Source organism: Heterostelium album (genome assembly GCF_000004825.1).
Source record: "Heterostelium album PN500 unplaced genomic scaffold PPL_scaffold9, whole genome shotgun sequence".
Lineage (NCBI taxonomy): Eukaryota > Evosea > Eumycetozoa > Acytosteliales > Acytosteliaceae > Heterostelium > Heterostelium album.
The window spans coordinates 114,921-139,224 of record NW_008805071.1 but is presented as its reverse complement, the minus strand read 5'-3'; the positions used below and the strand labels follow the sequence as shown (position 1 = coordinate 139,224).

The window sequence follows — 24,304 nt, the reverse complement described above, 5'->3', positions numbered from 1 at the left end:
ATCATCAAAAAATAACTCAGTTTACAAAACTAAAGAGTATCGTTATTGTCAATCAGAAACTATTGTATTATTAATCTATTAATAACAACTTTGAACCTATACTTCTTTAGATCTTTCAAAGTGTAGAAATTTGTAATAAACTTTTGTTATTGATAATATAATTTTTTTTCAAAACGTTTAATTTGTTTTTTTTTATTATTTTATTTAACAATTATTTAAATTTATATTCTTTTATTATATTTAACTCTGAATTTATTTATATAATATTAATTAATTTTTCTATTTGATTTATGAAGAAAAGATGGTTGTGGTGTACAAAGTTGACATTGGTCAGAGCTCTTATTTTTGTAGTAAATTAACTTTTTGTTACCTAAGGAGGTACTATTGATGGATTGATGTGAATAATAGTAGTCCATGTCTCTCAGGAAATTGTCTCGATCAAATTCATCATCTTTGTCTACCGTAATGATGAATTGCGACATTGTCGATGAAAGACACTTTTTGAATTTACTACTAATTTTATCACCAGTACTCTGTGTCGAATGTTCAGTTTGATCTTCTACAATGACGATGCAAGGTAACCTATTGATGACATCAAACCAGCTATCCAGATTGGGGAACAAGAATACTGAAATGTGAGTGATGTTGAAAGTTGATTCGTTGAAATGCTTGAATATATCGGTACTTGAATATTGTGAAAAAGCAATCTTTTTCAAATTTGGGAAATCAAAGTGATAAATAGAATAGCTTCTAATACTAACATTTGACAACTCTCTGATCCTATTTCTGTGTGAATCTGGTATAAGTATACCATATTCGACATATCTACAAGTGATCTCTTCCAGAGTCGGTATAGTATCGAGGAGATTAAATAAAGAAAATTGGCATGTTCCTATGATCTTTATCTTCTTGAGTGAATTGATTGTTCCTATAGTTCTCAAATGTTCGTTGATCATGATTTTGTTGGCAATGAAATATCTCAGATTTGGCATGGTAAGAGCCATCATCTCGAAACTAGTGACACTAACCTTTTGAGAGGTAACTCCATTCCAATTATTGGTAACTTTATTCCAATGAATGTGCAGCTTCTCAACGGTGGAAAAGATATATGTCTCGACATTCTCTAACGTCATTAACCATTCAAACATTCTTTTGTTGAGTTGTAACTTTACGATATACTTGATTGGACACCAGTCATTGATAAGTCGATCAATATTTGGATACACCAATGTCTTTGAAGTGGACCATTTACCATGGTGGAAACTAGAGGATTCCTGTACTTTTGGGATTAAAGCGACATTGTTGAACATCTGACTGACAATACCAAAGAATTGTTTGTTCACTCTGGTCAAGGCCAATGCATTGCTGTACGAGAAGAATCCACTGGATCTATTGGTCATCGATTTCCAACTGTAATGGAATATCCTGGTGATAATCAACACTGGCAATATAATCTCCACATATCCAAGATCGAAAGTTTGGACTGCACTTTCCACAAGAGCATTTCTACCCTCTATTATTGCATTTAAAATGAAACGTTTGGTTGAAGAATTGTTGACCTTTATCTTGTTGGCAATACACATCTGATATAACTGGTCTCTCTTTAATAACTTTAAATCATCTCTACTAGATGTTTCAAAGTTAATACTTGATATTATCTCTGATTTGCTTATTCTTTTCTTTTTATCTTGATTTTGATTATTTTCATTTGTTGTTACTGATGAGCTTGTTGTGGTTGTGGTTGTTGTTGTTGTTGTGGTTGTTGATTGGTCATTAGTTATTTTATCCATTGTAAATAAATAAATAATAATATTTTTGTAATTTAATTATGTTAAAAATAACAAATGTTATTATTAATTTATAGTCAGAAATTTTTATTTTTTAAAATTTTATTATTTTTTTGGAATGGGTAACTCAATTATACATTTGTCAATCATCAAAACAAATAACTCAGTTTGCAAAACTAAAAGAATATCATTATTGTCAATCACAAACTAACTTACCAATGAATAATCTATTAGTAACAAATCTTAAGATCTCTAAAAGTGTAATAATATTGTGAAGTTTGGTGAATAAACTTTTGTTGTATTTTTGGTACAAGATCATCGCGTTATTGTGTTTTTTTTATTACTATAACTGATCTATTTAAACATTAGCTGATGTATATAATAAAAACTATGATAGAGACAATCATGATGACAATGAACGAACTATAAAATTACAAAAATAAAGAAAAACAAAATAAAGGACTTCAAAAAAACGACAAAATTTATTTTTTTTGAAACATTATCTCACAAGAATGAATAAATTAAAGATTATTAATTTGTTGAAGAATAATAATAATAGTTTTATTGGTAGTAGTAAAGTACAAAGTAAATGCTATCATACTACTACTACTACAACTGGATATAGTTTTAAAAATCTAAATAACATCATTAATAAACGATCTTTATCATCGTCGTCGTCGTCATCGTCTGTTACTTTTAATAGTTTTAGAGAGTTATCATATCAACAGAAGCAATTGAAAGAAGAGAGTTGCAGAAGATTCTATGCTACTTCAACAACTATAAAAGATGAAAAACAACCAACTACTACCACTATATCAAATGAACAACAACAACAACAAATAAAAGTATCGCCAGAAGCAAAACCTGCAGAGGTAGATATCAACACAGAGAATCAAAATGAGAATACAACAACCGCTGTAAATACAGGCATTAGAGTAGAGCCACAATACTATATTGAATTCACCTGTACACATACACCAGAGGGTCAGTCAGAGGAATGTGGATTCCGTTCAAAAAAGACATTCTCAAAACATTCATATCATAAAGGTGTCGTAATCATTCGTTGTGATGGTTGTCAGAAATATCGTATGTATTTCACATATTAATATATATATAGATAGATAGTAGTATTTAAATTACTACTATTTCATTTTCAATCTTTAACCTTATTACTTACTTGCAACACATTATGTAGATTTAATTGCAGATCATCTTGGATGGACAGGTTATAACACAGGTAAAACAATTGAAGAGATCATGGCTGCAAAAGGTGTACAGATTCAAAGAACATTAGACAAAGATACTGATATTCATTCAGATAGCAATGACAATAATAATAGTAGTAATGGTAATAAATCAATTGGAAGTGGATCTAACTGAACAGAACAACGCAACTTTAATAAAATCAACATAATTAAATAATCTATCTATACATATTTCAAAAGATATATTATTTATTATATATTATTATATATTATATTATTATTATTTTATTATTTTAAAAAGGTAATTCACTTCCTGCATCTGTTCTATTTAACCAATTATTGATTGTTGGATGATTCAAAATATTTCCGATGATTGGAAGTTTTCTTAAAATTGCAATTACAATTGGGAATGCATCACTAGATTTGAAGTAAAACAAAGATATTTATATTAGTTTTGTTGTTTTCCGTAATAATAATAATGATGATATTTTTGATTATTGATTATCGATTATCGATATTTACCCAAATAGATTAATAAAACCAAATGCTTCGATTGCTAAACCAAAAATAGTACGTCCTACAATCACCAAAAAGATACCAAAGAAGAAACAGATAGTTCCCTTCATCTTTTTCTTTTGGAAGAAGAAAGTATATGTTCTAACGAGACCAAGTCCCAATCCTATACCTGCTAAAAACAATAACTATAATATATATATAATAAACAGAAGAGTGTGAGTTAATTTCAACCATATAATCAATTGATTCCAACATCTCTTTCTATGTAGCCACATCAATGTGTTCTTTTCAACAACACTTACATTTCCGATTGCAAGTAAACCTCTATCAAAAAACATCAGGAATCCAAAAAATGTAAAAAATATACCCATACCAGAGAGCATAACTCCAATCTCTATATAAGAATATCATATTGACCAACGAAAGATCTAATATTAGTATACACGAATCTACAGAGTTACTATCCACATCAAATATATATATATTTATATATATTATGATAAATTTATATAATGTGTTTGTTGTCTTGGTTTATCAAGATTACTTTGTTGACACACATACTTTGTTGATCTGATAAAACCATTTTCTAATCGTTCTTTCTCTCTCTCTCTATATAAATATCTAAAGTTAAAATACAATAATAAATAAAATAAAATCCAAAGATAGTTATATAATTGATAAACAGATTTATTAAACCAAAAATAAAATAAAAAATAATAGATGATTGAAGTCAACAAACTAACGATTCAAAAAATATTAAAAAATTTTATTCTTTTGAAAAAACGCGCAAACCACACTTTGAAAACCACGTGAGATATTTCATTAACTTTAAGTTTGATGACTCATAAACTTTATGACCTTGTAATTGAGTCATTAAAGTATATATATTAGTTAATAACAGTAACAATGAACTTGAATGAGTAGTTTTATATATTTATATTTATATATATTTTTAAAAATATTAATAACAATAATAGTCAGAGGAGATCAATCTTATCAAAATAATAATAATAATTTTAACACTTTTCTTGAAATCAACCACCTCTACCCACACTACACTAGAATATCTGTTTTTTATATTTATTCCATCCATTATGTAGATAATAATAAGCAAAAGTCTGTTGTTTTTGTATAATGAATGGTTAACCATTCTGTAATAATGTGAATGACAGTCTTTAGTTAAGTCTGTATATACATTTAAATCAAAGTGATGTTATATTTAGTATAACTATCTAATTATATAAATACTACACTATTTCTATTCTAAATGAATATATATATATTATAAATATACTAATGTAAAGATAGTTAATTATTTTATAATTTGTTATTATTTGTATTTGAACATGCTCAAGAAAATAAATAAATTTCTAATATTCCTAGGAATTGTTTGGATAGTATTTTTATATTTAATTATAAATAATAGTAATTATAATAGTAGAAGTAGTAGTAAAATAGTAAATAAAAGTGTTAAAAGTCAAAAAGATAATATTGTAGTACAATCAAAATTAGATCAACAACAACAACCACAACAACATATTATACAATATCATAAATCAATTAGACCGGATTTAGATATCGATGTTTATCGATCACCGTTGTTAACAACGGATGAAGAGAAACCGCTATTCGAATGTCCCTATTACGATTTGGTTTATACTTGGGTGAACGGAAGTGATCCTGATTTCATAGAATCGATCAGCAAGTATCGCGACAAAGTCGGTGCCGGCCTATACAGAGATGTCAAAGGTTTGCAATACTCTTTGAGAAGTGTAAAGCGCTACGCTCCTTGGGTGCGAAAGATCTTTATTATCACCAACGGCCAACTTCCGTCGTTCTACAAACCCGATCCGTTCATCGAATTCATCTTTCACCAAGATTTTTTTTACAACAAGAGTCACCTGCCCGTTTTCAACTCGGTTTCGATCGAGTCGAATTTCTTTAATCTTCCTGACAAGGTCGCCGATTGCTTTATCTATTTCAACGACGATATTTTCATTGCCAACGAGTTGTATCCCGATGATTTCATCGATGACGAGAAAGGCCTGGCGTTGCACTACTCCAATTGGACGGTTCCTCTGCCACCGTCTCGTCAGAATCACACGTGGCATCGCTCGATCGAACACTCCAACGATCTACTCAATAGGATTTGGGGTAATGCTACTCGACACTATCCACATCACGGTGCGTCTTTTTTCAACAAGAAACTGCTCAAGCTGATCTACCAGACATTCAAAGAGGAATTCAATGTAGTCGTTCCAAGAAAGTTCCGTCATCCCCAGATGGTATCGATTCCATTTCTCTACTATCATTTTGCATCGCGATTCTTCCGTACATTTACACCGTCCTACAAATTAAACTACTACGCACAACTGGAAAACTCTGTGGCCAACATGAGCTATGTTTACAATCATATCTACAAGACCGAGCCAAAGACAGTATGTCTCAATGATGGACTCGGTAATAATCCAAAGCCTGAAGTACTCCAACAACTCGAAGATTTCTTCAATCATCTATATCCAGATGTACCAGATTGGGAAATATAAATAAAATTAATTGTTGTAGATAATAATCTGAATTAATGAACCATGGTTCAAATTTTTTATTCATTATTGATCATATATGCATACAATCAATTTTTATTACAAGAACTTCAAAATAACAGTTGGTAATTTGTTTTTTTGAAAAACAACAAAGTTAACACACTCACTTTAGATATTTATTTTCATTTCTATTCATTCTATCTATTTGATCAGATATAACAACTCTTTGTTTATACAATCTTGTGTATCATAGTAACAATTGTTTTTTTTTAAACTTATTTATAATAATAGTATTGGCTCGTTCATATAAGAGAAAGACACAAGAACAGCAAGAAACAAGAAGATGCTGCTTCACCTAAAGATTTCACTAAACATACAAAGATTAAAGAGATGAAACCTTTAAGAAGGAGTAGGTTGATTTTAATGAACATATATTGTTAAATGAACTCATATTAATATTTCAAATCAAAAAGTTGGAAAGAGTTACAACGGAAGGGTATTGAAATACCGATTTTCCAAACAAGATATTCATCACATGAACCACAGTGGAAGGTGTAGAAAGAAATCAAGACCCTATATACTACTTTAAGTTGATGTTTAGTAGATCCATTGCCGAAAGTTTCGTTCTTTACACAAATCGTCAAGCTGATCTATTCACTAAACAAAAGAAGTTATCGACAGATGAAGTATACCTATACATTGGTCTTGGTTTCCGTTTATGTTGGTATTAAAGTCAACTCGGATTTATTTAGCACAGGTGAATGGTCATATAATTATCTCTTCAAAGGAAAAACCTTGTCTAAATCTTCATACATCCCAACCGATACATAGATATTAATACAATGACAAAGAAACTAACGTTTATATCCAAAATATCTTTCACCTGGTAGTGATATTATGGTGGTCGAAACAACGATCAAGTCAGGGATTAAAGACAAAGACAAATCTGAATCGTTGGTGTACACCACACTATTAGATACAACTACCTGAGATCGGATTAATTGACATTGCAAATATTATGTATAAATATAATTGTGACGGTAAGGCGAGTGATATTTTCGTTTTATAAATATTTTCTGTTATTTAAAAAACAATATCCGTCAATGATTTTATCAATTGCTCCAAAAAAAAAACATTTTTAAAAATATTTTGACCCTATTTTACACTTTTTAACTTAGGAAAACATATGCTTTTGTTAAAGATAGTATATATATTTTAACCCTATAGTCAAAAATTTACATTATTAAGAGATTTAAATTTGAAAAAAAATCATTGGTTTAAAAAAAGATATCGAATAATAAATAGTAGATATAGATCTCAAATCTTCAGTATTTAATTCATTTTATAAACAAATGCTTTTTGGAAAGATTATTTTATTATAATTACAAGTAAACATATAATTGGTATAATGTAGATATCATTAAAAAATGATAAGTATAAATATCAAAGTATTTCAATCAATTCTATTTTTCTATTAAAAACAGAATTAAAAATGTTCTCAATTAAAAAAATAATTGATAAAATCCCAAAGCAATGGAGTTTAACTTTAAATCCTAATGATCCTTGGGAGGAATTGAATCAAAAAATGGAGGAATCGGGATTAATAGATAGAGAGAATCCAGAAAAATATTCCATCATGATAAAAAGTACATCTTTATTTGTAAGAAATATATGGTCAACAGCAGATCAAGAGGAGATTATTTTAGCAACCCAATTTATTCTAGTTTCATCAATTTTTGATGATCTTATTGATAGCCATGATGAAATTTTTGGAATCAAATATATCAATAGATTTATCAATATTTTTAAATTGGATAAAATAGAAAAAGATCCAACTCCACTTGAAAGAATTGCTTTAAATATTTGCAAGAATCTAGAAAATAGATTAGGAAATCAACATCCTTTATTGAATCTATTCAAGAATACTGTTATCGAGTACTTATTTTCTTTATTACCTTTTAAAAATATGAAGGTATATAAAATTTGTTTTAATAATTTAAATATTTTTATGACATCTAATTTTAAAATTATAGAAATTAAAAGGTGATATAGATATGAATTTATATTATATGATGAGAAGAAACAATATTGGTATGAGACCTACATTTTATTTAAGTTCAATATTCTCAATGAAAAGATTAAACCCAGAAATAGTTCTTGACCCTCTATGGAGTGAATTAATAGATCAAACAGGAAATATTGTCTCTCTATTCAATGACCTATTCTCCTATGAAAAGGAACTAAGAGCAAATGATGAAAGAATGAATTGTTTCCATTTTATACAAACCCAAAGAAGTTGGTCAGTAGAAGAATGTCTAGAATTCTTTGAAAAAGAAATTGATAATTGTTTGGAGAAATTTTTAATAGATGAAAACTTACTCAAACAAAAATACTACTCTATTCTCAAAACCCAAGAAGATATTGATGAATTCAATCAATTAGTTGAAAAGTTCCATTATATGATGTCAGCAATTGTAACTTGGTATTCACAAAAATCAAAAAAATATAAATCCGAAAACTCTATATTTGTTGAACTTAGATACTAAGATTGAACTGCAGGTTGAGTCTAGAGTGATCAAATTAAATAAAATCTTAATTTTTTTTTTTTTTTTTATTAAAACATACACAGTTTTAATAATTTTTTTCTGTTTTTTTCAAATCATTTTTTTTTGCAAAAAAAATTTGCCCGTCTTAGAGGTAAGGTGACCTATTTATTCAGTAAAGGCGAATAAAAAAAAAATATTTCAAATTTATTAATCTTTGGAATTTTACAAAAAAATTAACATTTTTCAAATTTACATTTTCCTTTTATGGAATTTAATGATGTGGGTCTCATTTAAAAAACATCAATAATTCATTTTAAACATTTGAAAAATGTGAATTGATGTTTGTGGGTGTATTAATCCTTTTTTTATTATAAATTTAAACATCTTATTTAAATATTGTGTAATAACTATTTATTTAGATATAACAATATATATGGATAGAATTAATATTGTAAGTTATAATGTTATTGAATTCAATTTTTAAATTTAAATTTAATTTAGGTGTTATTATTATTAAATCTAGATTGCTCAACATTTGTTGGTAAATGATGTTGCAGCAGGTGATGTACCAACAACATCATTACTGAGTGTACAGTTACAAGTGGATAGTGTTGAAATTCAGAAACTAAAGACTCTTTTGGACACACCTAAATACACAGAGTTCAAAGACAGAGTCAGAACATTCATTCAAAACAATCCATTGTTCCACGGCTCTGTATCCGGTATCTCTTCAGCTGAATACAAACAACGTGTTCTTCTCCAACTAAAGTCATTGGCAACCAGTGGATTATTCAATATCACTGATATCAGAGGTAAATTATCACTTTTTTGAAATGATATCTATAAACAAATAGTAATAATTGTTTGAATTATTAATTATTTAACATATACAAAAAAAAAATAGATAACCCAGAAAAAACATGTGCATTCATTGAAGTAATAAGTGAATTCAATAATAATATTAATACTAAATTTGCTGTACATTACAGTTTGTTTGGTGGAACTATTTTGCTGCTTGGTACTGAAAGACATGAGATCTATCTGCCAAAGGCCGATTGCTTGGATATCGTCGGTTGCTTTTCAATGACTGAAATTGGACATGGTTCGAATGTACGTTCGTTGGAGACAACCGCAACCTATTGTCCAAAGGCCGGTGGATTCATCATTCACTCACCAACACCAACCTCTCAGAAGTTCTGGATTGGTGGTGCCGGGCTGCACGCACATTACACTACGGTTTTTGCCCGATTGATACTCGGTGGTAAGGACCATGGTGTTCACGCTTTTGTTGTACCAATTCGTGACCAGTTGAATCGTGTTCTCCCGGGTGTCACCATCAAGGACTGTGGACCAAAGATGGGATTGAACGGAATTGACAATGGACAATTGGCATTCGACAATGTTTTCATTCCACGTGAGAATCTCCTCAACAAATATGCCGATGTAACACCAGACGGAAAATATAAATCCGATATTAAACCACAATCCATTTTCACCTCTCAAATGGCTGCATTGGTTAATGGTCGTGTAAGTTAACAAACAACATTGTTTTTTACATTTAACTAACTAACTAACTAACTTATGTTTACTTTTTTTTTAGTTATATGTTTGTAAGAGTACTGTTGGTGTTGTAAAGACTTGTTTAACAATTGCAACTAGATACTCACATATTAGAAAGCAATTTGGTCCACCAAACTCAAACGGTGAACTACCATTGATTACTTTGTCATCGCAACAAAAGAGATTGATGGTTCCAATCGCAACCACCATTACCATGGATCTATTCACCATTGACTTGGCTAAAAAGTTGGCAAATGCAAAGATTTCACATGTAAATATCAATTACTATTATTATTATTATTATTATTTTAAATAGTTTGATAATTATTAACAAACTTACTAATTTTTTTCTACTCTATATAAATATTAGGCATCACATGCTCATTGTGCAGGTATAAAAGCAGTGTTCTCATGGCATCTTCTTAGATCGATTCAACAGGCAAGAGAGAGTTGTGGTGGTCAAGGTTATCGTATGGAGAACAGGATCGCAGAGTTTCGTTGTGACTCTGATATCTTTGTTACTTATGAAGGTGACAACACTGTGTTGATGCAACAGGTCGCTAAATATGCTATGACACTCAAGCCAATCTCTATCGATAGAGTGGTACTCGGCTCAAAGGCAGACTTGTTTAATTTGGTCAAGTTGCAACAGCTGTTCAGACTTCGCGAGCAATTGAGAGTCGATGAACTCAAGGAGCTGATTGCCAAAGGCGGAAAAGACAAGTTCGCAGCTTTCAACAATGTCATTCCATGGGCAGTGGCCACCGGTTACGCACACATGCACTCGGTCATTCTCGACAATGCCATCCACTATATCAACGGTAACTCTATCAAACCATTGCCACAGATGGTACTGTTGGATACTCTATCCAAGATTGAAGAGGATCTCGGTTGGTTCCTCAGTCAATCATTGATCAGCACTGACGTCGCCAAGCAAATTCCATTCGTAGTTATGGAATTGTGCAAGAATCTTTCTGATCATAGTCTCGATATCATTAAATCTTTTGATATCCCAGCTGTTTGCTTACCAGAGCCATCACTAATTAGTGATCTAATCAATTAATTAAAAAAAAAAAAAAAAAACAATGTATATTTCAAAAAAAAAACAATTTAATAAAAAAAATGTAGATGAGGGATAACCCTTTTATTATTTTTAAAAATAAAAAAGAGAAAATCAAATGAATCATTTTTTTAAGAATCTGACGAGGCATTAAAAGCATTGAACCCTCAATCTTTGTTTGTTTCGAAAAAAATTAATATATTAAAAAAGGTTACATCAAACGTTGCACTCCTTTTAAAGAGAATATTGAGAATAAAAAACCAGGGACCGGTTTAATAAATATTCTATTATCTTCACAATCGAAATCTCAAAAAAAAAAATAATAATTGATTCGCAACAATTAATTCTCAGGATTCTAAGAGAATAATCCGATTTTTATTTGAATGTGAAGTTAGTAGTATTCCCTCAATCACGTGGCCGACTATTTTAAACTAAAATGAAAAGGTCTAAGATCTATCACAATACTAGAGTATTTAAAAAGTATCGATAGATACCTGGAAACAAAACATTAATTTTTTATATCAACCTAGAAAATGTATACAAATAAAATTATATTTTTATCTACATTATTTTTAGCTATTACTTTATTCAATTTGGTAGGTGCAGAGAGAGTAGTTTCTTTTGCCGTAAATGTGAACAATACCAGTGGTAATCATACTACCGCCACTTCCGGAAATTGGTCTACAACTGGAGGACATTCAAGTGGAAACTGGACCACCGGATGGAATACATCATCTACAACTGGAGGATGGAATACTACCACTGGAGGATGGAATACAACAACTGGAGAATGGAATACAACCACTGGAGAATGGAACACAACAACTGGAGGATGGAACACAACAACTGGAGGATGGAATATAACCACTGGAGAATGGAATACAACTACCGGAGGATTGGATACTACCACTGGAGAATGGAATACAACCACTGGAGGATGGAATACAACTACTGGAGGATGGAACACAACCACTGGAGGATGGAACACAACTACTGGAGGATGGAATACAACCACTGGAGGATGGAACACAACAACTGGAGGACATTCAACTGGAAATTGGTCCACCACTGGAGGATGGAATACAACTACTGGAGGACATTCAACTGGAAATTGGTCCACCACTGGAGGACATTCAACTGGTAACTGGACTACTGGAGGACACTCAACTGGTAACTGGACTACAACTGGAGGACACTCAACTGGTAATTGGACTACCACTGGAGGACATTCAACTGGAGGATGGAACACAACAACAGGAGGATGGAATACAACCACTGGAGGATGGAATACAACTACTGGAGGATGGAACACAACAACTGGAGGATGGAACACAACCACTGGAGGATGGAACACAACAACTGGAGGATGGAACACATCATCTACAACTGGAGGATGGGATACAACAACTGGAGGATGGAATACAACAACTGGAGGATGGAACACAACAACTGGAGGATGGAACACAACTACTGGAGGATGGAACACAACAACTGGAGGATGGAACACAACAACTGGAGGATGGAACACAACAACTGGAGGATGGAATACAACAACTGGAGGATGGAACACAACAACTGGAGGATGGAACACAACAACTGGAGGATGGAACACAACCACTGGAGGATGGAACACAACAACTGGAGGATGGAATACAACCACTGGAGGATGGAACACAACTACTGGAGGATGGAACACAACTACTGGAGGATGGAACACGACCTCAGGATCATCGGGATGGAGCACCACTTCTGGAAATTGGACAACTGGATCAACCTCAGGTGTAACAACTGGTCCATCAAATGGATATATTTACAAGACAATGACAAGAACTTCGAGTGATGACTATCAAACAACAACCAATACAATAACCATTAGAGAGTCCTTGTACAATACAGTTATTATCAACACAACCACTATCTCGAATGATTACTCAACCACCACAATCACAGTGACTACTACCTACAGATCCAATGGTAGATCCGATATCATTACAACCACAACCTATACAGTTGGTACATCTACCACCACCGACACAGTCATCGATAAGAAGCGTCTCCAATTGAACATCGGTAAAGATTCCATTGAATTCATAGAGCTCGAGTCTGATATATTGTCGAACGACTCTAGCAGACTTCAAAGCATAAAGTTTATTTCTATCGCTTTAATTGGAATGTTTATGATTTTCTTTTAAATTTATTAAATAATTAATAAATAAAGATTCTCAATGATATATACAATTTATTATCATTCACTTTTAAAACAATTTAAATTGTTAACTTTATATAAAGTTAATTTTTAAAAATGATAAAACTTATTTATTTATTTATTTATTTATTTTATTGACTAGTTATTGTTAAGTCAATCAGTCAGTCAACAACCAGTTTTAGAGAATACACTATTGATTTTAAGTGTTGACAACAAATAGATTAACGAAATCAATATTGATTTGTTAAGTTTGAAAAGAGAGAGAGTAGAGAGTGAGGGAGGGAGTAGAGAATTGATGAATGAGATATCTCATTTATGTAAATAATTGTGAATAAATGATGATGTTGATGTTGTTGTTGTTGGTGATTATGATTGGTAGATCTTCATAGTATCTAATACAATATATATAGTTTGTTTAATACAAAGCATTCCATCTCTTCTTGACCAAAGCTTTCTTTAACTTCTTTTCAACAACAATCTCAACCTTTTCTTTTCTATTGATAGCCTTTTCAATCAATCTAGCTTTCTTCTTTCTATTCTTTGGTGATTGTTGTTTCTTTACCTTTAATCTAAATGAAACGATAAATATAAAATAAAAATAAAAAGTTTGTTAATAACAACAACAACAATAATAATAATTCTATTTTAAATAGTAACTACTTACTTATCTGTTTGTGCAAATGGTTGAAATTCCTTATTCTTGTGTTTCTCTTCACTATCTAACTCTGGTACATCTTGAAGATCTACAAGTGGCATAACAGGTGCCTTTTCGATTTCCTCTTTATTGATAATTTCGTTAATAATTTGAACACTCTATCATAAAAGTTTAAAGAGAATATATAGATTTAAAAAATAGCATACTTTTTGTTGGTTTTACCATTTTTCTTTATTATAAGGATAATTAATACAATTAATTTACAAAATTGATTGTTTATTGTATTTTTTTTAATAAAGTTTTGTCGTTTTTGTGAAAAATAAAAAAATAATAAAAATTATAAAAAACGATTAATATTACAGATTATTCTTGTTGTGCATAGTACAATGTTTCAAATTTGTTTATTTATTATACAACAATATTAATATGTTGGTTTGTGTTTATTATTATTACTGATAGTTATACATTCATGTGCAATATATATATATATATATTTGGCGATTAGATTTCTTTGTTTATTTAATGCAAACCAAATAAGCAACCTCTAAACCAATAAATTGACCTTTACTTAATAAATCATCAACATATTCTTCAGTCTAAAGAAATCATAAAAATAAAATTATATTATTAGTAAAAATGAATGAATATGTGTTTGGTGGAATAAAATCATGATCTAAATCAAATCTCTTTAATACATACATTTTTCTTCCATTGTTCTGATTTCTCTGCACCAATTCTTGTCATTGTATCGATAACATCTGGACCAGATAAGAAACACTCTACATATTCTTTACCGGTTAAGACCAATGCGTTGTTGAATGTGTATCCTGCCAAGACCTTTGAGAATCCAGCGGCCAATGCCATCTTTTTCAGTAGTTCAATGTCGTGAAGATGGAATGCAGTCTTTCCAGTTCTTGGGATGTGAATATCCAATGCCTCAGCCATGTTCTTGGTGATGGTGAATTGGTTGGAGTTCTCTGGTCTGCCCCACACAGAGAAGGTGGCGATACCACCCGACTCCAACACACGGTAGCTCTCGCGTAACATCTGGTCGGGGTCAACAACCAAGTGCAGACAGAAATTACACATGTAACGATCGAATGCGGCATCTCCGAATGGAAGATGTTCGGCGTCGGCTTGCTTGACGGTGAGAAGCTTTGACTCGTCCGAGTCTTGCGACTGTGCCATTCCGAGACGATCTTTGGCGAGTGTGATCATCTCTGTCGAGAGATCGACGGCGGTGAGCGATGTCGACGTTTCCTTCATCGAGAGCAACAACTTGGTGGAGGCACCTGCACCACAGGCAACCTCTAGCACAGCACGAGGTGGTGCAATATTACGCAACTTCAAACGAAGATTGGCAATCAAGATATGAGCCACTGGCAAAGTTTGTGGTTCAACATAGAATTGAAAGATCGAACTGAAACGATCCCATTTCTTCTTTAAGATTTCCGAAGTAAGTTCTTGATCCGCCATTATTTAAATTAAAATTATATGCTAATATAATATACAAAAAATATATAAAAATATAAAAAATATAAAAATATATTAATAAATAAAACTAAAGTTATATGTATAAGTAACGATATCTAAATGATATTTTAAGTATATATGAAAAAGCAAATTGAATTTCAATCTCCTGCTTTGGTCGTGTGTTCAATTTAAAAATTATGATTTTTTCATTTTTTTTTTTTTTTCTAATTTTTTTTTTTTTTAAAATATTTGAGCAGAATTTGATTCTTTCTTATGCCATTCAATAGGAGCAGAATTGTTAACGACAGATAAAATCGAACAGAATCAAAAATCATACAAACTAGGAATCTTTTGTTGTAGTTTTGATTTTATTTTATAGATCTATAGTCTACAAGAAATTTCTTTGGAAAGAGTTTCAATTGAATTTTGAGATTATATTCTTTGTATTGCAATGACTTTAAAATAAAATCAGTTATTTAAATATTTTCAAATAATAATTGTTTTTAAATTATATATTTTTAAATTATCTAAAACTTATAAACAAAAAGTTAGTAAAAACATTGATTTTAAATAAAAGAAACAGAATGAAAACAGAAAATTTTTAGAATTATCAACAAATTTGATATTGACCGATTTTTGTCTTTTGTTTACACAACAACAATGTGATAGATAATTATATTGTTTTGTTATATTTACATTTTTAGAGAAAGAAAATGACAGACAATGGTTGTATTAATAAGAACAATAGTTTATTTGGTAAACTATTAAATAATATAGTTTTTAGAACTTTAATATTTGATCAAGTAAGAGCGATTCATCGTGAGTTGAAATTGAATACCGCCGGTTTCAGCTGTGATTTGTTGTGGGCAGTCAAACATGGACATGTTGGAATATTCATGGAGAGAGTGAAGCGAGATCAGATTCAATATCATCAACTCTTTGCACAACCCGCTATTCTATGGCATTTTTGTAAACACGTACGAGCGTTATCCGATTTCAGAGAGATCCACAACAAGTTTAGCAAGAGTTTTACACTCGATGCAATCGATGCGCTTTTCATACGATGTGAGCCAGCGATAATCGATTACCTGTTCACACACTGCCCGAACCAAGAGTTTACGAAACGAGCGATACGCAACGCTGTGTGGAACGGACATCTGGCGGTCGTTCAGAGAATCGCCAGCAAATATAAATATACAAAAGAAACTTGGGCAAGACTCATGGCAGTTGCAGCCGAGAGGAACAACACAGAGATGTTTCAATACATCTGGAATCGTGCGGAGCGAGATAGATTCTGGTCGGCTAAAGCGGTCGATGCATTTGCCGCGCATCCCAACCAACCGATGATAGAAATGATATTCAATGAAATGGATGAGCAAGACGAGCGATTTGCCGTTGTCTACAAACAACAAAAGCCACTGAGGACATTCCGACCACCGAAAAGATCGTACTACGCTTTCGCAATCTCGAGATCACTGCAACTCTCTCGATATCTCTACATGAAGAACCAAACTTGTTTAATGTGGGGAATTGACTACTATCCAGAGGATTTGATTTGGTTTTTGGTTGTGGAGACTCAAAGATGGCCGTTGTCATGGGGTATTTTGGTGACGATATTGAAATCCAAGGGCAAGGAGTTGTTCATCCGATTATTCCCAAAGACTATCACACTTCCGGTATACCGTGAAACATGGACACAAACAGATTTACACATTTCCAACCCTCATTGTACTGTGTTGTCAGAATGATCTAATCAAAGAAGCGGCAGAACTCCATCAACGACTTTTAAACAACTCACGGTCATTCGTGCTATCTTCCTCACACGATCAAGATTATAAAGCAATGTTAGAAAAGGCTTCGCTAAATTCAATCATTTACTTTATGAGTATGTGTCCTTCGTCAGCTGCTGCACTCGTTCGTGAATACGCCAAAGAACTGACAGACTTAGAGAAAATCACCTATTTTTCAAAAATAATGTAAAAATTAAAAATAAAATAAAATTAAATAAATTAAATTAGATTATTAAGAATTTATAAAAAAAAATTATAAAATCTAGAATATCTTAGTAAAATAAAGGTCAATATTCATCTGTGGTGGCAGAAATTACTTACATCCGGTCCAGTTGTCCTATATTTCCTCTCCTTCATTTTTTAAAAAAATTAAAAAAAAATGAGTGTTAAGATGGAAAATCTCGTGGAACCAAATTCTACATTATCAAATAGATCGAGTTCAAATAAATAATATTTATAATGAATAATAGTTTATTTACTCGACTTTTCAATAATGTTGTATTAAATAGATTAATATTTGATCAAATCAAAGAGATTCATAAACAATTGGGCGTGAAAGCACATAGATATAACATTTATACTCTTTGGGTAGTTGAAAATGGACATATAGGTTTATTCATGGATAGAGTGAGGAAAGATCAGATTCAATGTTATCATCTCTTCGAAGATCCCGAAATTCTAATGTATTTTTGCGAATATGTTCGAACGCTATCGGATTTCAAAGAGGTCTACAACAAGTTTGGCAAGTGTTTCACACGTGATTCGATCGATTGTGCATTCATACGATGTGAACCATCGATTATTGATTATATCGTTGACAACAGCCACCTTTTACCAATATCAGAGAAAGCATTAACTTATGCAGTGTCAAACGGGCACTTCTCAGCTGTACAGAGAATACCGGTGCACTTTAGCAATGGATATTCAAGGTTGACATGGGCGCGTGCAATGTTACTGGCAGCCCAGCAGAACAATACAGAGCTATTCCAGTATCTTTGGAATCGAGCGGATCGGCATAGATTCTGGTCGGCTAAATCGGTGGATGCATTCGCCAAACACAACAATCAGCCGATGATTGAAATGATGTTCGACGAAATGGATAGGCAAGACGAGCTTCTCCGTCAAGCGTTCCTACTGAGTTCGACAAGGAAGTTCAGGCCACCAAGCCGACAAACCTGTGCATTTGCAATTTCTACGTCTCTCTCACTCACACGCTATCTCTATGAGAAGAAACAGTCGAGCGGAATATTCGATATCAATGACTACCCCGATGATCTGGTGATTGGAGGAAATCAAGATCGTCTTTGGTAAATGGACAGCATTGCTAATGATATTTAAAGGCAAGAGTAAGGAGCTATTCTGTAGACTACTTCCATATCCTCTCAGCCGGTATCCTATAAACCAATATTCATGGCATCAAGATGATATCACCGTTTCCGAGCTCATCGTACTGTGCTGTCAAAACAATATGCCAATGAATTGACAGACCTGGAGAAAATCACATATTTTTCAAAAGTACATTAAATACAAATAAATTAAATAAAAATCAAAAAGCACATTCCTCTTCCTAAAAAAAATAAATTAAAAAAAAAACTAAAAGATATCATGATTTTTGCAAAAAAAAAATGTGCGAAAATTTGATTACCATCAAAACTTTTGATTGAAACAGCACCAACCTGGTGGGAACTATGAATTTTACCTCCTAAAAAATCCTGGGGGGATTTTTACAATCGTTTTTTACTTTTATATCTTAATTTTTATTATTAACAATGTTTCAATCTACCTTTTTTTTTATTTCCATTCACACTACAACATTGTTTTATGGTCATTTTACTATTGTTAATAGTTAAAAGTTAGATAGATAACAAAAAAAACAATGGTTCAAGAGCATGATGATGATGATCATTCACTTTTAAGAATCAATAATAATGATAGTTATGATAATGAAGTAAATATATCTACAAGTATTAGTAGTTCTTACTCTATTAATTCACAACTACAAGAGGTAGTGGAACATTATTCAGATAGTTTTGATGGTGATATCATTTGTACAGAGTTAAATGACGGTGGTGGTGGTGGTGGTGCAGTCATATTGAAATCAATAACATCAAAGGAATCGACATTACTCAATAAGAGTGGTGAGAAGATACTACTCACAGAGAAACAACCAACAAGCAAGCAGAAAGAGAATATCAAAAAGAAGATATTGGTTATTATTTTAATTTGTAATTTGGCATTTCCATTGTATTTGGCATACAATTCACCCAATAGTCTAGTAAAGGTATTCGACAAACATTACAATATGGATTCATCACAATTCTCAAAACTCTATACTGTTTATGCGCTTCCCAATCTTTTCATGGTTATACTTGGTGGTATTTTAGTTGACCTTTTCGGACCAAATAAGTAAGTAAAGCAATTGCTCTATTGATTTCATATTTTGTTAGCTATCATTTATTAATTTAACAACAATTATAATAATATTGTAGATGTAGTTTAGTATTTCAAACAATTTTATTTCTTTCTACAGTTTTAACAGCAATTTCCGTTTCTAACGCAAGTTACGGGTTGCTTTTATTTTCAAAGGTTTTATTGGGTATTGGAGGTGAAACCATTCTCGTTTGCATCAGTGCGTTCATTGCAAAATGGTTTTCAGCAAACGATGTTCCTTTTGTACTTGGATTAGAATCATCTTGGGTACAAATTGCAAGTTTAAGTAAATATTATTAAAATGATTGTTCTAATTGAAAGTATTATTAATTTTCTTTTATTTCTTATTTAAAAGTGTCATTTGCAGTGTTACCATCATTATATAATGCAAGTAATTTACAATTCACAATGTGGTTTATTACCATAGTTTCTATTATTGCTTTAGTTTCCAATTTTGTATTTGTTATATTTCAAAAGCGTTTGAAATTCAGTATGTATAATATTAAAAAAATATATATATTTATTGATCATCATAAACTAAACTTTGCATTTCAATTTAATTATAATAATAGGAGATGAAGTTTATGTTTCAGTTGGTGATGATATTGAAAATGAAAAAGTTAATCAAACAAACAATATAAATAACGAAAGAGATAATGAAAAGGATGATGAGGAGTTGGCTAAACAAAAAGAGTTGGAATCAATGACAAAGACAGAGAGATTGGTTTACGAATTGAAACACGCAATCATTTTAATGAAGTTGATACCAAAGAAGATGTGGATCTTGGCTGGCATTTCATTTTTCGGTTATAATACATTCTATGGATTGGATATCTTTGTCACCGATATGATTGCCGAAAAGTATAATTACGACAATAAGAAAGCATCGATGGTCATGGCCTATGAGACAATGGTAAACGGTGTAATGAGCCCAATATTCGGTTATCTAGTGAAACGTTTTGAAATGCGTGCAACTGCTTGTGGTATTGGTATTTTCTTTATGGGATTGGGTGTAGCTCTTTTAAATCTAACAAACAATGTCCCATATCCATGGTATGTAATATGATTAACCAATTTAAAATTAACAAATATTAATATAAATTATTATACTATTAGGGTAATTATAAGTGGATTAGGATATGGATTAATGAATAACTCTATTATGTCATCAATTCCAATCATTGTCGAAGAAAAAATCATTGGTTCATCTTATGGTTTAGTTGGAACTGCAGTAAGTTTAATATTATCTTTAAATTGATTATAAATTATATTAATTTTTTTTTTATCATTTATTATTATTTTTTAGTATAATGTTGGTATTTTTGTATTCCCATATCTATTAGGTTCAATTAGAACGAAATTAGGAAATTATGATGTTTCAATGTGGGTTTTAGTTTTGAGTGCAGTGGTTGCATTGTTACTACTAGGTTGGTTAAAACTCATCGATATGAAAGAAACGGATAATTCAAAAAGATTGGACAAGAAAAGATCATAATAATAATAAACAATCTTATAAATCTATATATTTATTAACAACCAACAATCAGAATTGTTCAAACTAAATCTAGATTATTTTTATTAAGAAAAAATGTTGATGTTTAACTTTACAATGAAATCATTCAAATACTCTAATTGTAAAGGATATAGGAATTTAATGAATCTTCGAATTGTTGGGGAGTTGCCAATGGAATTGTTTCAAGTAACTGGGCACCTCTCAACATGACATATCCTGGGATGTATGGTTTCATATCATTACCCTAAAAATGAATGAAGATAGGAAAAAAAAACAAATTAGAATGAATAACTAGTTCTGTATTATTATTATTATTATATTACATTAATTTCATCAACATCAGCATAAACAAATGTTGCAGCATCACTATGAGAATTGGCTAATTCCAATAATTTTTGATTTAGAGCTTGACAGGTTTTATGTTCTGGGTTTGAAGAAGTGAATACAACAACCAGTAAATTGCTACCATTTTGATTAGCTTCCACCATATCTTTTAAAGCTACATCAGAAATTGGTCTGTGGACCAAAGCACTTGATCCAATTACCAACAACAAAACTATAAATACTAAATACTTCATTACTTTTTCTTTTTTTTTAATTGTTATAATAGAAACTATAATAATAGTATAAACAATCTTAATCTAAATTTGTATATAAATAAATACAATGACTAAATTATTACAATGAATAAATATTAATATTTTTTTATTTATTTTTTAATTAAAAACTGTCAATTATCATAAATAAAAACAAATAAAATAATAAATATTATCATATGATACTCTCTCAAATCATATGAATATATATTACTCATTTTTGATATTAGTAATAACAGTAATGATCATCATTATCAACCATCAAATCATTTCTGATTTAACACTAATATTACTTTTTTATTACAACATCACTTGATGAAAATAATAAAAAGTGTGGTAAAATAAATAATATTAACAAGTTTTATTTTTTATGTATAGTAGCACTAGTGAGCAAACCACACTACATCTACATTTTTTGAATATAATTATCAATATTTTGATAATCATATTTTTGTTGGTGTTCTAGGGTTTGGTATACATCTAAAACTTGTTGCTTCTTGTTAATATTCTCTACAATGAATTTCAATTTACAAAGATCACCATCTTTCAACACCTTGGTGATAAATGAATTGGTAACACCCTCTATTCTCTTGGAGTGTAGAAACTCTGCAACTTCAAATTTAGAGCACTCGATTGCACCCTCCAGAGCATTGCCTGTCCAACATTCACTTCTATTGTAGTGGATGAACTTGACGACCTCGAGGTGTCCTTTTCTCGCGGAATCAGCAAGTGTCGATTGCTGACAACCTTCATTCCTATTTTCATGAAGAAATTTAACGATCCCTACATGACCATTTACTGCAGCGTTTGTCATTGCACCAATTGTAAATTCTACATTCCATATGTGAAGGTGTTCAATGACATCCAAATGTCCTTCAAAAGCCGCGCCATTTGCAGCCATCACTGAACAACCTTCATCCCTATATTCATGGAGAAATTTCAAGATATCCAAATGACCGTTTCTTGCAGCATTGTCAAATGCACCTGTCGTACAACCTTCGGTACGATTGAAATGAAGAAATTTCAAAATCTCCAAGTGTCCGTTTCTTGCAGCACCATCTATGGCACTTGTGGAGCAACCTTCTGTGCGATTGTAATGAAGAAACTTCACCAATCCAAGATACCCGTTGGTCGCAGCCATATCAAGTGCCTCATAAAAACATGGAGCACCAATCTTGTAATGCAAATACTTGACAACTGAAAGGTTACCGACAGTTGCAGCCCAATTGATTGCTTCCTCTCCACAACCTTCCGATCGATTCTCACACAGAAATTCTACTACATCCAAGTGACCATTCATAGCAGCTTTGTTAATTGCCATCGTACTACATCCTGCTCTCTTTGAACTATCTGAATAATCGTAAACACTATTTCCAGTATAAGGACCAATGGAGGCATAGTGAATAAATTTGACGATATCCAGGTAACCATGACCAGATGCTTTGTCCATGGCACAATGAACATGATGATTATGTTTGAAAAGATATTTGACACACTCCAAGTGACCAAATTCCGCTGAAATGTCTATGGCATTCTTAAAGTATTCTCTCCAGTCTGGCAACCGATTGAAATACATTAGTATTTCCAAATGACCGTATTTACAAGCTGCCTCAACAGATTTCTCTTTGCAAATCTTATCTATATAGAATTGATAGTTTCTGATTATGAATTTAACTCTATCCAATTGACCATTTCCAGCAAACCACACCAATACATTCTCCAATGCCTTTATATATTGTTTATATTTTAATCTTTTCTTTCTCCTCTCTTCATTCTCTTCCTCTTCTCTCCTTTGGCGGTCTGTTTGATAGTCATCAAATTTATCACCAAAACTATATTCATTATATGAAAGAGGAGGTAGTTCAAATATGATTTTTCCACAATTGTAAAGATCGATTTGATAATTTAGGTGTTCAACAAACTCCTCATAATATCTATATTTCAACAACAAATTTGGGAAATCCGGCAACTTTTGCCAACAATAACTCTTTTTACCCAAAATAGAATGTATTGATTTTACAGAATCGAATATATTACATCTTAGATAATTGATATTAAAAATTCTTTTAAATAAAAAATCTTTTTTGTTACTATTATTATTATTTTGACATTCCATTTTTTATTAAAACTAATTATTAAATAATAATCATATCTTATTTTTCTTTAACTTTAAAATAATAAAACACTTTCTTTCTTGATTATTTCAAAAGTGATGATCTGATTAAGTATTTTAAAATTAAATGAAATTTCACCCAATTTTACAAAATTTTGCTACAAATATTCACTTTGTAAAAATATCTTTTTACTAAAAGTAAAATCTAAAAGTAAATAAAATAGGAAACAATAATTTGATTGAAAGTTTGTCTCTTTGTTTATAAATAATCAAGCCTTTATTTTAAACAAAATAAAATAATTTATACAATG

At 31.2% G+C, this 24,304-nt stretch overlaps 14 protein-coding genes across 14 annotated transcripts; 8 read left to right on the top strand and 6 right to left on the bottom strand.

Annotated features, from left to right (window-relative positions):
* Positions 1-48: 48 nt before the first annotated feature.
* PPL_08606 (uncharacterized protein) lies at positions 49-1,790 on the bottom strand (the record flags this gene model as incomplete). The annotated part of the gene is made up of 3 exons (XM_020579414.1): positions 49-59; positions 512-1,279; positions 1,649-1,790. The coding sequence occupies 3 exons, from the start codon at positions 1,788-1,790 to the stop codon at positions 49-51; spliced, it is 921 nt and encodes a 306-aa protein (XP_020430089.1).
* A 509-nt stretch (positions 1,791-2,299) lies between these two features.
* On the top strand, positions 2,300-3,167 carry PPL_08605 (DNL-type zinc finger protein; the record flags this gene model as incomplete). The annotated part of the gene is made up of 2 exons (XM_020579413.1): positions 2,300-2,873; positions 2,995-3,167. 2 exons carry the CDS (start codon positions 2,300-2,302, stop codon positions 3,165-3,167), a joined length of 747 nt encoding a protein of 248 aa, XP_020430088.1.
* A 118-nt stretch (positions 3,168-3,285) lies between these two features.
* golt1 (golgi transport protein 1) lies at positions 3,286-4,382 on the bottom strand (the record flags this gene model as incomplete). Its single annotated transcript, XM_020579412.1, has 5 exons — positions 3,286-3,409; positions 3,515-3,693; positions 3,811-3,832; positions 4,070-4,117; positions 4,306-4,382. The coding sequence occupies 5 exons, from the start codon at positions 4,380-4,382 to the stop codon at positions 3,286-3,288; spliced, it is 450 nt and encodes a 149-aa protein (XP_020430087.1).
* A 264-nt stretch (positions 4,383-4,646) lies between these two features.
* gpt8 (putative glycophosphotransferase) lies at positions 4,647-6,882 on the top strand (the record flags this gene model as incomplete). Its single annotated transcript, XM_020579411.1, has 5 exons — positions 4,647-4,669; positions 4,935-5,280; positions 5,404-6,033; positions 6,343-6,464; positions 6,720-6,882. 5 exons carry the CDS (start codon positions 4,647-4,649, stop codon positions 6,880-6,882), a joined length of 1,284 nt encoding a protein of 427 aa, XP_020430086.1.
* Positions 6,883-7,543: 661 nt separating this feature from the next.
* Positions 7,544-8,597, top strand: PPL_08602 (uncharacterized protein; the record flags this gene model as incomplete). Its single annotated transcript, XM_020579410.1, has 2 exons — positions 7,544-8,023; positions 8,085-8,597. The coding sequence occupies 2 exons, from the start codon at positions 7,544-7,546 to the stop codon at positions 8,595-8,597; spliced, it is 993 nt and encodes a 330-aa protein (XP_020430085.1).
* Positions 8,598-9,030: 433 nt separating this feature from the next.
* Positions 9,031-11,220, top strand: PPL_08601 (acyl-CoA oxidase; the record flags this gene model as incomplete). Its single annotated transcript, XM_020579409.1, has 5 exons — positions 9,031-9,048; positions 9,121-9,409; positions 9,502-10,124; positions 10,198-10,428; positions 10,528-11,220. The coding sequence occupies 5 exons, from the start codon at positions 9,031-9,033 to the stop codon at positions 11,218-11,220; spliced, it is 1,854 nt and encodes a 617-aa protein (XP_020430084.1).
* A 530-nt stretch (positions 11,221-11,750) lies between these two features.
* PPL_08600 (uncharacterized protein) lies at positions 11,751-13,409 on the top strand (the record flags this gene model as incomplete). The annotated part of the gene is made up of 1 exon (XM_020579408.1): positions 11,751-13,409. One exon carries the CDS (start codon positions 11,751-11,753, stop codon positions 13,407-13,409), a length of 1,659 nt encoding a protein of 552 aa, XP_020430083.1.
* Positions 13,410-13,838: 429 nt separating this feature from the next.
* On the bottom strand, positions 13,839-14,303 carry PPL_08599 (uncharacterized protein; the record flags this gene model as incomplete). Its single annotated transcript, XM_020579407.1, has 3 exons — positions 13,839-13,992; positions 14,088-14,236; positions 14,301-14,303. The coding sequence occupies 3 exons, from the start codon at positions 14,301-14,303 to the stop codon at positions 13,839-13,841; spliced, it is 306 nt and encodes a 101-aa protein (XP_020430082.1).
* A 290-nt stretch (positions 14,304-14,593) lies between these two features.
* Positions 14,594-15,554, bottom strand: PPL_08598 (class I SAM-dependent methyltransferase; the record flags this gene model as incomplete). The annotated part of the gene is made up of 2 exons (XM_020579406.1): positions 14,594-14,674; positions 14,778-15,554. The coding sequence occupies 2 exons, from the start codon at positions 15,552-15,554 to the stop codon at positions 14,594-14,596; spliced, it is 858 nt and encodes a 285-aa protein (XP_020430081.1).
* A 710-nt stretch (positions 15,555-16,264) lies between these two features.
* On the top strand, positions 16,265-17,389 carry PPL_08597 (uncharacterized protein; the record flags this gene model as incomplete). Its single annotated transcript, XM_020579405.1, has 2 exons — positions 16,265-17,109; positions 17,314-17,389. The coding sequence occupies 2 exons, from the start codon at positions 16,265-16,267 to the stop codon at positions 17,387-17,389; spliced, it is 921 nt and encodes a 306-aa protein (XP_020430080.1).
* Positions 17,390-17,438: 49 nt separating this feature from the next.
* PPL_08596 (uncharacterized protein) lies at positions 17,439-18,912 on the top strand (the record flags this gene model as incomplete). The annotated part of the gene is made up of 3 exons (XM_020579404.1): positions 17,439-17,527; positions 17,851-18,648; positions 18,858-18,912. The coding sequence occupies 3 exons, from the start codon at positions 17,439-17,441 to the stop codon at positions 18,910-18,912; spliced, it is 942 nt and encodes a 313-aa protein (XP_020430079.1).
* Positions 18,913-19,217: 305 nt separating this feature from the next.
* PPL_08595 (uncharacterized protein) lies at positions 19,218-21,266 on the top strand (the record flags this gene model as incomplete). Its single annotated transcript, XM_020579403.1, has 6 exons — positions 19,218-19,747; positions 19,831-20,057; positions 20,127-20,261; positions 20,344-20,824; positions 20,888-21,002; positions 21,078-21,266. 6 exons carry the CDS (start codon positions 19,218-19,220, stop codon positions 21,264-21,266), a joined length of 1,677 nt encoding a protein of 558 aa, XP_020430078.1.
* A 133-nt stretch (positions 21,267-21,399) lies between these two features.
* PPL_08594 (uncharacterized protein) lies at positions 21,400-21,862 on the bottom strand (the record flags this gene model as incomplete). Its single annotated transcript, XM_020579402.1, has 2 exons — positions 21,400-21,528; positions 21,608-21,862. The coding sequence occupies 2 exons, from the start codon at positions 21,860-21,862 to the stop codon at positions 21,400-21,402; spliced, it is 384 nt and encodes a 127-aa protein (XP_020430077.1).
* Positions 21,863-21,920: 58 nt separating this feature from the next.
* Positions 21,921-23,996, bottom strand: PPL_08593 (uncharacterized protein; the record flags this gene model as incomplete). Its single annotated transcript, XM_020579401.1, has 2 exons — positions 21,921-21,954; positions 22,291-23,996. The coding sequence occupies 2 exons, from the start codon at positions 23,994-23,996 to the stop codon at positions 21,921-21,923; spliced, it is 1,740 nt and encodes a 579-aa protein (XP_020430076.1).
* Positions 23,997-24,304: the final 308 nt, after the last annotated feature.